We start from the raw sequence: 12,495 nt of genomic DNA, 5'->3' as shown, positions 1-12,495 counted from the left end.
CACATCAAAATCTACCTCCATTTGGCAGTCTCACCACCTGTGATTGTTTCTGAAACCTGTCTGAAACATGCAACATGCAAGGACTTGCCTTTCTTTGAGTTACGTTTTTGGGGATAGGCCGGGAAAGGAGACAGCGGCAGAGGATTCTCACCCATTATTGCTGATTGGTGTATCGTGAAAATGCTCGTTTCGCAAGCCAAAGTGCTGTACTTTGACCTGATTCTTGCTTATTGCACTTAAAAGCGTCCCTGTATTTTTTGGTGCCCCTTTTTGCAGGGTTATGAAATGAAATATAGGGGTAGTCTGGGGTTTGTGGCATTTCTCTAACTATAGCTCTTTCGTGCAGGGCAATACGCCTCCGATTTGCATTTGAAGAGGAGACTGGGGAAGATTTTGTTAAGAAACTGGGATTCTCCTTTTGTACTCACTAGGGGCTTAAAAGAATTGCCTACTCAGGCAGGAATCTGTGTATTGGCAGTGTTACAAGGTTGTAGCTCTCATCACGGCTATGTCTTTTGTACCTGCTTCACAAATGTGCACTTAGGCGTTTTTCAAAGGCACTACCCATGTGCATACCATATCCTAAACCACAAAGTTGAAGGGATGGGTTTTTTCCTCTTTAGCAATGCAGATTCAGAGTCAGGTGAACAATTTTATGTGGGATCCCAGGTAGTCGTTCCTCTTTGTCATAGAGAGGTTAGGTGCTTTATCCATACACCTGGCTTAAATTAAGCCTCTATAGCTTGATCCTTACAGATCTCTTTCTTGCAGAAAAAAAAATGAAATTAAGTAATAGGGCAGCTTTCCTGCATTCTCGTACTGCCCCTCCTTCTGGGGAAATTGGCACTGGAGTTTGGGAGTGTTCCTGTTCCCAGCTTGTTCATAGACTTGTAATACGACCATAAATAAATCGTTTAACCAATTGTTGCTTCATTTTTATATTTTTTCCCCTGGTGGCCGGTATCGAGAGAGTCTGGAGGTTTATACATAAGAATTGCTATATGTGCTCAGGCAACAGATTCCTCTAGCCCAGTATTCTGCCTCAGATGGGTATCTTTGGGGTAACATAAGAACACAGAAAAAATACAGTAATGCTAACTTACATGCAGTCTGCCTCCACCATTTTCTTGGATCAGAGGCTCCCTCAGAGCAGGGACTTCCTGACCATCTGTAGAATAAAGCCCCTGATGGATTCCTTGTCTTCCTCCTTTCCCCAAGAACTTGTATAATGGCCTTCTGTATTCACATAGACTTTTAGCATCAGCCCTGTCTTACAGTGTGTTGTTCCATAGCATAACTACAAACACAGAAGCACTTTTTCTTGTTTTGGACATGCTGCTTACTTTAATTTTGTGTTCAATAGATCCACTGTTGGAAGAGCACAGGAGCTGAACGCCTTCTCTTGCCTTTGTTTTTATAGGCTCTGTCACCTTGCACCTCAGCTTCTGTTTTAAACTGTTTGTTTCCTGTATGGAATCCATTCCCTATCTCTGATCATCCTAGTTTTCCCATCAGTACCTTCTCTGGATCTGTTGCATCCTTCTCTTTTTGAAATGAGAAGAGACAAGCAATGCACAGCGTGCTGCATGTGGACACACCGTGCACACGGTGGTGCATCCTGTTTTCACACACTGATTCTTTAGTTAAAGCAAGCTGATTTTGGACATTCCAGGAGAAATGCAGTAAGTTGTACATCTCCAATAGCTGGTGTTTAAAGACTTAATTGTTGCTAGAAAGTGCTGTGTGTTTAAGAGGCTAGATTCTTGTTGGCAGGAGTTGAAAGTGAATCATGATGCTACAAGACCTCTGACGTTCTCAATAGCCAGAAGTAAGCCCTGGGTTTAAAAGGCATTCTGCCCATTACACAGATGAATGTATTGCAGACACTGCGTTCAGCCCTCACCTCTCTGGCCTTCCAGACGAAGAAGGGTTAATATTAAATGAAAAACGTGCTTCAAAGGACCGGTGTGATTCAGCACGTGGTTGTAGCCTGATTCTAAAGCTGAGTCTCAGTGTGGTATTTGGGGAACTGCGGCTCAGTGGCTGCCTGTAGTCAGTGTTTCAAGTTGAGATGCTGAATCCTTAGTGGATATCAAAGATCTCTGGTTCTTGGGGTGTTAACCATGGTGCCACAGGATTAAGAGTGTAGGTAACTGCAGCTGGTTTGCTTATGTGCTCTGTGTCTCTTTCAGTGGTATAAAACACTTGCCTCGTCTCCAGAGTGCGCTCTTCTATAACGGATAAGCTTAACCCAAATTAGCTTGGATTGCTTGTAAGCGAAGATTGCCTGCATGGACAGTAAGCATGGATCATGGATGTCTGCGAGCTGGATGAAATTGCAAACCTAGCTGTGCTTTTCTCAGTAGAAGGTTATAGTATCAAAATGGATCAAGTTATCTCCAAGTATTGATGCAATATTAGTATCTAACAAATCATAATCACTGTCTGCACACTTTATTTTTGTTTTATAGCACAAACAGGTGTTTGTAGGGAAAATTCTTTTTGTTCCATAATATTTTTAAAGGGGGTGTGAGTGCATGCAAGCGTCCCTGGCCAGCCCCTGGCTCTGGGTGGCGAGGAGAATTCCAGGAACTACAGGAAACTGATGTCACTGCATTGTGTTTGCTTGTTTTCTTTTGACTGCACTAATGTTTAATTTTAACTTAACCCTCAGAGGGGTATTTTTAGTAAAACTGTTTCTTCACTCCTCCTGTCCCATGTTGGGGGGGAGAACAGATTGTGCCTCCTTGATTTTTCCAGTAGTCAGCTCTTTCTCCCTTCCCTCTGAAGAGCTCTCTGATGATTGACTGAGAGCTTGAACACTCAGCAGCCTGTCTTACCCTGTCTCTTCACGTGGAGGAGTGAAAAGTTCATGTTGTTTGTTCTGTACCCATGTCTCTTGATTTGATCATTGATCCAGGCTGAAAGGACACAGGTCTACCTGGGCAGAAGTGCTCAATTCTGGTAAAAGAATAGTACCTCTTCCCAAGTATTCGGCTATTGCTGTGGGTGTCCCACGGGGCAACTGCTTCTTTAGGGACTGTCAGGTTCGTCAGTGACTATCTGCTGGGAGAGACTGACTTTTCTAAAAGTTAACAACACTTGAGGGTGGAGGGGCTTTGTCAGCACTCAAGAGAATCACAGCCCTGCAGGGTAAGGGTGTTTCCCTTTATTTTTTGGTTTGGGTTTTTTTTGTTGTTTTTAAAAAGCAAGAGGTGGTACTTAAAACTCATTATCAGCCACAGAAACAAACATTTGAACAGCAAAAACTGGACAACTTGCTCTGCTGATCCTGAAGAATCCAATCAGTTCTTGTATCTGAACTGCAGGGGACAATCTTTGGAGCCATACTAGTTTTATTTATTTATTTAGAAGAAAAACAAATAAACCCAAAGAAATACAGCTCTGTGCAGAGCATGGATTAACTGGAGAACTTTTCTCTCTGCCATCTTTGACCTGAGTTTTGGCTGCTGTCTATGTGGTTTGCTGTTCATGTATTTCTGCAGACAAAGAACAAAATCAGAAAACTCTGTTTCATCCTATTCCATTCCTAGTCCGTGTGTTACAATAATTGCTCGGGTGCCAAACACAAAGATAAAAAGAATTGCTGTGTTTTTGGTTTGTCATTGTTTCATGTATGAAAATGGCTTTAGTTTGTAATTATCTACACATTATAAGAAGTGTGTATGTGGAGAAGCTATTGAAAAATGACAGCGGAATAATTAAATTCACACCAGCTCCCCATGTGAATACTAAGACATCAAGAGTGTCTTCTGTGGTTTAGCATTATCCACTTCCCAAGCAGTCTCAAAGCGTGGAATAGCGAACTTTGATTCATTTTCCTGTACAAACAGGTCTCTGCTTTTTGAAGGACTATGTAAGAAATGCCTTTATCTCTGGCAAAGAGAGATTTATACGTATGGGCTCATCAACATTATATACCTTGCACCTCCTGAAAGCTTCACCTCCTGCTGCGCTTCTAGATGGCATCAGCCATTAATGCAAAGGACCATCGGTGGGCACTGAAAATGTTACCAAGCACTGTGCAACACTTGGCATGGCTGGTGTATGGGAGATGGGTGAGCTTGGGTTTCCGATTGCAAGGGTTTGTTGTGACTGGATATTTCTGATGCCTTTTCCCTCTCCTCTGGCCCCCCGATCCTGTAATTCACTTTTAAAAGAAACCAGTCTCAGTTGTGCTGAGCTCAGCACTGGAGCCATTTGCAAAGACACCACAAGGAGAAGCAGCATTTCTCAGTTTACAGGCTGGACCGCAGTAGGAAACGGTCATTCCTTACACTGTCAGATTGCTTATGCGCCAAAGGGATTGCCCGTTGAGCAAACAAGGGTTGTCTCACTGTTTCCTCTCCCATCTGCCTGCGTACATGCGTGGGGGGGAAGCTATTTAGACAATCACCTTTTTGAGGAAGGGACTGTGCTCTGTGTTTTTTCGTGCAGCATTTAGCACGGTGCTGTGATGAGTGTCAGTTACTGCATTTATTTGTGTCAGGGTTAGCATTGCTGTTGGGCATTTGAGTGGTATGGGGATTGTTTATGCCAGTTTTACTGAATTCTGGTTCCCAGCTGTGGGCTTCAATTTGCATCTTCATGCTATTTGAACCACTTGTTTGGCTACGTAGATCTTCTGTGTATTGTTTTGCTTTCTTGTTTCACCATTTCTCTGCTATTACATAGAAGACATATGTAATCCTGGGATTTGGCTATGCCTCGCACTGCGGTGGCATTGTACCCCTCGATGCTGAGTAGCACAGAACGGAGGAGAGACAGAAAAAGGGAACTTCAGATTCCCAGCCTCATCCCTCTTCACCCGTCCTTCCTACCCCGCAAGTCAAGGATGTGTGATCCCTAGACAAGCCTTTCTGATTAGTTCTCATCTTGTAGCACTCGCTTCTGTGTGTCTGAGTGGTGCTGCAAATTACAGCGACCTTTTATTTGTTTGTAGCTTTTAATCAGCTTGAGCATGGCTTTCCTGCTCAGTAATTGTTCCTGTAATGCCATCTTGTGGTGGCCCTGGGACTCCGAGTGTGTCTTTTCCCCATGCTTGCCAAAGCTAATGAGTGAGCTACCTTCTGTGTTGTATATTAGTGATTGCAGCTCCCTTTTGTTGCCTGCGTTTGTGTGCTGGTAAATCAAGGAAATCCCCATCTCTAACCGTGTGGCAGTGATCAGGGTATGATCTTCTGAAGCTCATGTGTGGTGTTAGAAAGGGTCCCTCATGGCAGATGCCTGCACTGGGTGCTTTAACTGTGATACTGTACAAGACCATTAACACGTTATCTGTTAAAAGGATTGATTAAATATTGCCTGTGTTATAAGGAGAGTGGTGTGTTTTTCATTCATTCAGATTGTTTTAAGTCCCACATTGTTTTAAGTGCTTCTCTAAACACAGAGGAGCTGTTTAATACTTTGAGACTTTACTATCTTGTGATTGTGGAAAGGGGGTTGGGGGTAGGAGGGATGTCAGGATTTTGTAGAAATTCCAGTTTTATCTCTGATGTTTTTTTTCTCAGTCTGTCTGGGCTTTGGATAAGCCGCAAGGGCAAAAATAAGTCCAGTGCATTTCTGCTTCTCAGTGACCTGGGAGCTTTACTGTACCTTAGAGAGTAAGAACTATGTGTCTTGTTAATAAATGAAGTAGCAAATAACTGTGTTCCTTTTTGCCTTTCCAGTGTTCCTAACTCTTGCCCGGCCAGTCCACGTGGTGCTGGATCCTCAGGATATCGTTTTGTTCACAACATTACCTCGGATCTGCAGCTGGCAGCAGAGTATGCCGCAAAAGCAGCATCAGAACAGCAGGCAGATGCATCTGGCGGGGACAGCCCAAAGGTTCAGAGAAACATTACTTACCCAGCAGTGCTCATTGGGAGGCTTATTAAGACCTGGCAGTTGATTACCAGTGCTGGATTTAGTTAAAAGGGGTCTAAGAATCCCCTGGCCATAAGGGCATCTGTATACAGTATCCTCCAGGATTTTGAGACCGTGCCTTAAAACCAGCATCTTATTAGTGGTAGATGATGAATCTGCTAGTGCTTAGCTGCCCAAAATGTATTCAAGTCATTCATTAAAAGTGTTAAGCGAGAAGAATGTTTCTGCTTGTTTGATAAATCAAGAACCCATAAAGAAGAGTTGCATTAAAATTCAGAGTCTTGTTTTCTCCTTTTAATTAATGGTATTTTGCAAAACACAGTTGGAGAAAGGGGAAGCAGGGGAAGAAACCAGATCCTTGCCATGAGAAATCTGTAGTCTGACTTTAAAACAAACACAAAGGCCTGTCAAGCAAGCGTTAAATGAGAAGAGTAGCAAGTGGAATTTAGATTAAAAAATAACTTAGTTATAATGATAAAATTTAATTTTGGTGAGCTGATCTTCAGATCAAAGTTAAAGGTCTAGATCCAAAACCACCTGATTTGGGATTGGGTGGAGGAACACAGTACTAGATGGCTTTTTCTGTAGATTGAATTCTCCCTTGAGACAAGAAGGGCTGTTCTTGATGGAGTAATATGAAGAGCTGGGAATATGAGATCTGGCAAACAAATTAAAGTTCCTAGAATGAAACAAATCCTGCCGCAGAGGGGAAGGGACAGGATTGAGTTTCATATTGGGCTTGTTGCTGGAAGGAGAGCTGGTAGCATACTTGCATAAAACTTTTCTAACAAGGCTTGGTTGTCGCTGGGCAGAATCGAAAGCTTTAGTTCCATGAACACTGAAAGCAGTGAACGTACCCTACACCCTCTAACTCTTTACTTCCAATTGCTTGTCCTTAATCTTTTTCCTGTGCTGGTATAAGCACATGTGGTAAATTTAGCAGTGAAAGGAATCAGATTAAAGTTAGCTCTTTTTTTTTTGGGGGGGGGGGGGGGGGGGGGGGGGCGGAGGGGGAGGAGATATCTAATCTGGCTCGGTCCTATAGTCCTGTTTGTGCACAAATGCTTGTACTAAATTGGGAAGTGGCAGGATAAAACAGGAGTGAAAGGGAAGACGGTGATGCTGCTCTTAGTTGCCCCTGATGCTGTCTTACCATCTGTAAAACTACAGCCCAATTTCCTGTTTTAGTTAGGGTTGTTGGTACACTCTAGTGTAGGAATTCTTTGTTAGTGACTAAGTTTCTGTTTGTTTGGTTTTTTTTTTTCCTTAGGATGAGTCCAAGCCACCCTATTCTTATGCTCAGCTAATTGTGCAGGCTATATCTTCAGCACAGGACAGGCAATTAACACTAAGTGGGATCTATGCCCACATTACCAAGCATTATCCATATTACAGGACTGCTGACAAAGGCTGGCAGGTGAGTTCTTGACAATGACAAGCTTTTAAACTACTTTGACAGGGCTTATCTGCTTTGAAATGCGTTTATTAAAGATTTGGGGCACTGGGAATAGAGCTGCTTTGACTATTCCCAGAGTGAATTTGTTTAACATAAGCTAACTAGTTTGTTTGTGGGTGATTAGTTTTTCGAAATACTTTCTAGGGCAATGTAGTGTGTTACCATTGGGCTCTTTGGTTTCTGAAACTCTTTTATTTCTGTAGTCATGTGTCTTTCATTTTTGTTTGTTTTTATTCTTCCGCATCCTTGCTATCAGTCAGTCCTCTGCCCAGATACTTGCCTGAATCTTGCTTAATCTTTCAACTTTTCTTTGTTCAGCATGATCTGTCCAAGCAGATGTCCAGCCTTAAACTGAGGTCCCAGTTTTCAATCGTAATACCTTAAACCATCAGAGATGTTTTGTTTTCCCAGAGTATCAACTGCATCGCCTAAGTCACAGTTTGCAAGTTTTGAATCTCAGAATGGGAACTTGGAGAACTTCAAGTCTGTCCCTTCCTTGTGGTATTAAAGGAAATCTGACCAGCTTCATAGGAGAGTTTGGATGTAGTTAACACACGCTAAATCAAACTTAAATGTTCACTCGAGGGCTGCTTTCAAAGTTCCAGAAACCTCAGCTCCACCTGCTTTCAGACTTTTCTTGGCATCACACCTCTGAAACGGGTGTTACCATTTGAATATAATACACTAATGCAGCTGGAAAGACTCTTGCAGCTGCTGATTTCATTGTGTTCAACTGGCAGGAGCAGTACTGCTTGGTGCACTTTGAGTACAGTTGGAATAAATACATTTCTGCCTCCCTGGCTTTTCCCTGCAGTTGTAATTAGTTGTGGAATTCACTTCCTGCCTTAACCTGCTCGGCAGAGTCGTGCTTCGCGAACCAGTTGCTGCGTCCTGCTTCAAAGAGAGCTGCATTTCAGTGGAGGGTGAAGTTGCCTTTTCCCCTCCCCTACCAGTGGCATTGTAAGGCTTCGCTTGTGAAGAGCTCATCTAAAAATGCTACAAAAGCTCTCGTTTTGTTTTGAAAGTGGAAGGGGAACGAGCTTGTGCCCACGTGGGCTTACTGAGCGTTTCCCCTAGCCCAAAAGACAGCGCTACACCCAGTAAGAGGTGGGCTTTTGAAATGAGAAGGGTAAATAGTCTTGTGAACATCTTGAGAGCCGTACAGTGCTAGACTAGTGCCACATAGCTAATGGATTCTTCTCAGAGACAGCTGTCTGAGGGCATGTTGGCTGGCTTGCATTATGATTACCATGAGATGCAGTGTCCTTTAGGGCATGTTTGGGCACCCCGGTGATTCTTTGGCAGGTAAGCGGTTAGCACAGGCTCAGGCAATTTTTTCCGCTTGCTTAGAATAAAGCCTGTCTTTTGAGAGAGTTTTGATGTGGTTCACAGTGATTTCCCCCTGCCTCAGCAAAAGATCTGCTTTCATTGCTTTCCACAGAAAAGCCACTGCTCTGCCTGGCTCCAGATGTGTTTAAGTGATGGTGTAGTACTAAGCAAACCCATCATTCAGCATAGTTAGGAGAAACTCTGACACGTTTCCCCAGGTTTTCTCTTGCGGCTTGCCTGTGACTTTGGAGCTGTGTGAGTTGAGTGACTTGTTTCTGTCTTCAAGGCGGATTCTGATGGTGTGGATTTTATTTTTTGAAGCTGTGTGGTGAAACCCATTCATCTTTGTTGTATGCTTCCTCATGGCAAAATAATCATCTCATTCCTCTGCTTCCTGCAGAATTCCATTCGGCACAACCTCTCCTTGAACCGTTACTTTATTAAAGTCCCACGCTCCCAGGAGGAGCCTGGAAAGGGCTCCTTTTGGCGAATTGACCCTGCCTCTGAAGCCAAACTAGTAGAGCAAGCATTTAGAAAACGAAGGCAAAGAGGAGTGTCCTGCTTCCGAACACCTTTTGGGCCTCTCTCCTCCAGGTAACTTCAACTTCCTCTAATCTCTGTGCCAAACTCATTACAAAGAAAACAAACAAAAGCTTCTCCTGAAGTACAGTGAGCAAACTTTACTTCTGTTTATAGTTTGAGAGGTAATATAGTTAGATAGTCCTGAGGCATAATCTGAAAATTGTTCCGACTGCTTAAGTGTTTACCAAAAAAAAAAAAAAAATCCAGAACCAAACTACAAAAATGCATCAAAAATATCTGTTTTGGCATCATTTCAAAGAAATGCAAAGCAGTTAACTGGAGTAAGTGTTTTCAGATGCCAATCTCTCATTTCAGGAAAGCTGTGTTTAGATGTGGATTAGATTGTAGTGGGAATAACTTTTGTGGTATTTAAAACACTCTCCTATAGGGAAGATCAGGTTGATCGTGGTTGTCAGCAGTGAAGCAGCGGGGCATGTTCTGTGTAGCTGCTCCAGTCAGTGGTGTAACTGCAAAAGAGGAGCTGTGTGCAATGACAGCTTTCTCTGAGCCCTGTAACTGTGAGGATAAGACTTGCAATCCAACACTAGCTGGAGCAATTTTGTGTAACATTCCTCCCACACCTCCTCTTTTGTGTCTTTTAAAATGGGGGGGGAACAGGAGGAGAGGTTTTCCACTGATCAGCTTCTCTATCTTGTTTGTCATTAAGGAAATGTTCAATTCCTCGTGTGTTTGTTGGCTGTGTGGGACTGGAGGTGGGAACCAAGTGGCTGGGGAGGGAGGCAATGGGGAGAAGGGGGAACAGCTTCTCCGTATGTGGGGCCAGACACTTGCATCTACATTGCATCTTTCTTCCTCTCCCTTTCACTCTCAAACACTGACAAAGATCCTTTGAGAATGGCCTGAAATTATAAAACTGATCTGAACACGAGGCACTTAATAGCTTCTTTGTCAGCACTGGGTCTTAAAATGAAGTGTTAAGCATACTCTGAAGGGTCCAATTTCCTTCAAGGAATAATATGACAGTATTTGGTGCTAGAGTGTTTGTGAGGTTATTGTGTACCTTTTCAACTCTTCCCAGCAAGACTATAGTGGGTAGTGTGGAAGAAAGGCTCTACTTCTCCTAGAGAATCCTGTACTGGAGATAACTCTTGGTCTCTGCTGCTGTCTTGTGGTTGAATGCATCTGCACTTGCCAACGCTATGTTCTGGTGTTTCAGGAGTGCTCCTGCCTCCCCTACTCACCCTGGCCTGCTGTCCCCTCACTCGAGTGGCCTACAGACTCCAGAGTGCCTGTCACGGGAGGGCTCACCCATTCCACATGACCACGACTTTGGGTCAAAGTTAGCCTCAGTTCCAGAGTATCGGTATTCACAGAGTGCACCTGGTGAGTAGCTCTTGTTTCACAGAGGGTGACTGTTCACTTGCACCAACTGCCATGCTGAGGACACAGCAGGAATGCTTCTGCCAGCGTGTTACAGGAGGATCTAGAGCTCTTTCCACTTTGTTGTTAGAGACTGATGATGCATAGGCAACTTCAGACCATTTTTCTTACCAGTCTTTGGATGAACGGGCAGGAGATAAAGGAATATGTAGAAAAACATGAGCTAACCTTGAACTAGGTGGCTCTAAAGAACTGACAGCAAAGTAGCCATGACAGCACGTAGCTCACTTGCACTAATTTACCAGCCTTCTGGATAAGATCAGCTTGGCTACACTGAGCTCTGTGGTGCTGTGACCAAGGCCTCGGTAATTTGTTAAGCCCTGGTGAGTGTCTGCTTGTCAGCTGTGCTGTAACTGGCCTGATGTATAGGGTGTTCCTGGTGAAGCTGGAAGGTAAAGCTCATTAAGTAAAGCTTCGTTCTTTTGTTCTTATTGTGGTTTTTGTTCACAGAAATGTGCTCAGATGGCAAGTAAGGTTTTTGTAAGTTAGGAAAGCAAAGATTGAAGGTGGTGTTTTTGACGCCTTTTGTTCTCTACCCCAACTCCTGCCAATGCTGAAGGACCGAGTATTGCAGATTAGAAGTGCACAGGTGAAATGAGTGGAGGCCTCTCCTATTAATGGGTGCTTCTCTCTTCTGTTTAGGATCTCCAGTCAGTGCCCAGCCAGTGATTATGGCTGTTCCTCCCCGACCGTCTACTCTGGTGGCAAAACCAGTTGCGTACATGCCAGCATCAATAGTGACTTCTCAACAGCCTTCATGTCATGCAATTCATGTAGTTCAACAAGCTCCCACTGTTACAATGGTCCGAGTTGTGACCTCCTCTGCAAACTCTGCAAACGGATACATCCTCACGAACCAGGGCACAGCAGGAGGAGCTCATGAAGCTGCAGGGGCAGTGTTGGATTTAGCTGGTGACCACCGAGGTAGCTTTTCATGTCCCTTGCTATTCTGCTAATAAGCCTTTGAGCAGGCTTGGGGGAGTGGGTCATCAAATGCTGTTTCACTCACTGGGTGCATAGCCCTTAATAAAAGATGTTTCTCCAGGTAAAACTTAAACCAAGTAAGAGTTCATCCATTTGACGTCTCCACCACTGAGCAGGACAACTGTGCTCTGTTGTCTCCTGTGGGGAACAAATCTAACAGACTTTGGAGGCTGAAAAAACATGCGGTGCTTTAAATATTTGTATTATCTCCATTATTGATATCATGCCAGTGTGTTGGTCTGCTGGATGTGCTATGGAAATGTCTGCTTTTTCTAGCCAAAGAGATGGCCTGAGAAAGGCTGAAACTCTCTGCTTCAGCATGGCTGTGTAAATAAATGATTAAGCCCCTCTTTTCCACAGGTCTGGATTCCTAGAGGAAAGCATGCGCTTCTGGAAGTGCAGGCAGTGCCCCATTAACACAATCTTCAAAAACCAGTTACATCAAAGGCCTCCTTTTTTGCCTAAGCTGGAAATTCCAGCCTTGGGGGATTTAGTGAGTTAAATGTTCTCTTGCTGTGATCTAGGCAACACCTTGTCTACTCACAATTTCAGAAGGGCTTAGTGCTGCTAAGATAGATGTGTGTTGTACCATAAGCAAGACTAGTTACTCCGATTGCTTTCATGTGGGCAGTGGGGCAATGGTTCTTCTCTAAGGGAAAGAAAAAAATGACAAAGACCTTCCCCTACAGCAATAGCAGGACCACTGACATTTTTAGTTCAGCACTGGTCGTCCTGCTTGAGTTTCACGCACATTCTCTAGAAATTCCTGTCTGGGTCCCATACATGTCCCTGGAGCACTAACATTTGCAGCTGCCTAGTTATCACCTGCTCCCCTCTTTCATTCACTAGTTCTTGCT

At 43.8% G+C, this 12,495-nt stretch overlaps 1 protein-coding gene across 1 annotated transcript in view; it reads left to right on the top strand.

Moving 5' to 3' along the window:
* FOXK1 (forkhead box K1) overlaps nucleotides 1–12,495 on the top strand; it is a gene marked incomplete at its 5' end in the record, with an annotated part of 48,758 nt that overhangs the window by 31,651 nt on the left and 4,612 nt on the right. The window contains 5 exons of the mRNA XM_082490493.1: nucleotides 5,691–5,847; nucleotides 7,157–7,303; nucleotides 9,072–9,265; nucleotides 10,431–10,597; nucleotides 11,297–11,578. Coding sequence (XP_082346619.1) covers nucleotides 5,691–5,847; nucleotides 7,157–7,303; nucleotides 9,072–9,265; nucleotides 10,431–10,597; nucleotides 11,297–11,578 — 947 coding nt within the window. The remainder of the gene's footprint in view (nucleotides 1–5,690; nucleotides 5,848–7,156; nucleotides 7,304–9,071; nucleotides 9,266–10,430; nucleotides 10,598–11,296; nucleotides 11,579–12,495) is intronic.

The sequence above is a fragment of the Vanellus vanellus genome, assembly GCF_965231255.1.
Source record: "Vanellus vanellus genome assembly, chromosome: 14".
NCBI lineage: Eukaryota > Metazoa > Chordata > Aves > Charadriiformes > Charadriidae > Vanellus > Vanellus vanellus.
Note: the sequence above shows the minus strand (reverse complement) of the source record. Positions and strands in the feature narration are given on the sequence as shown.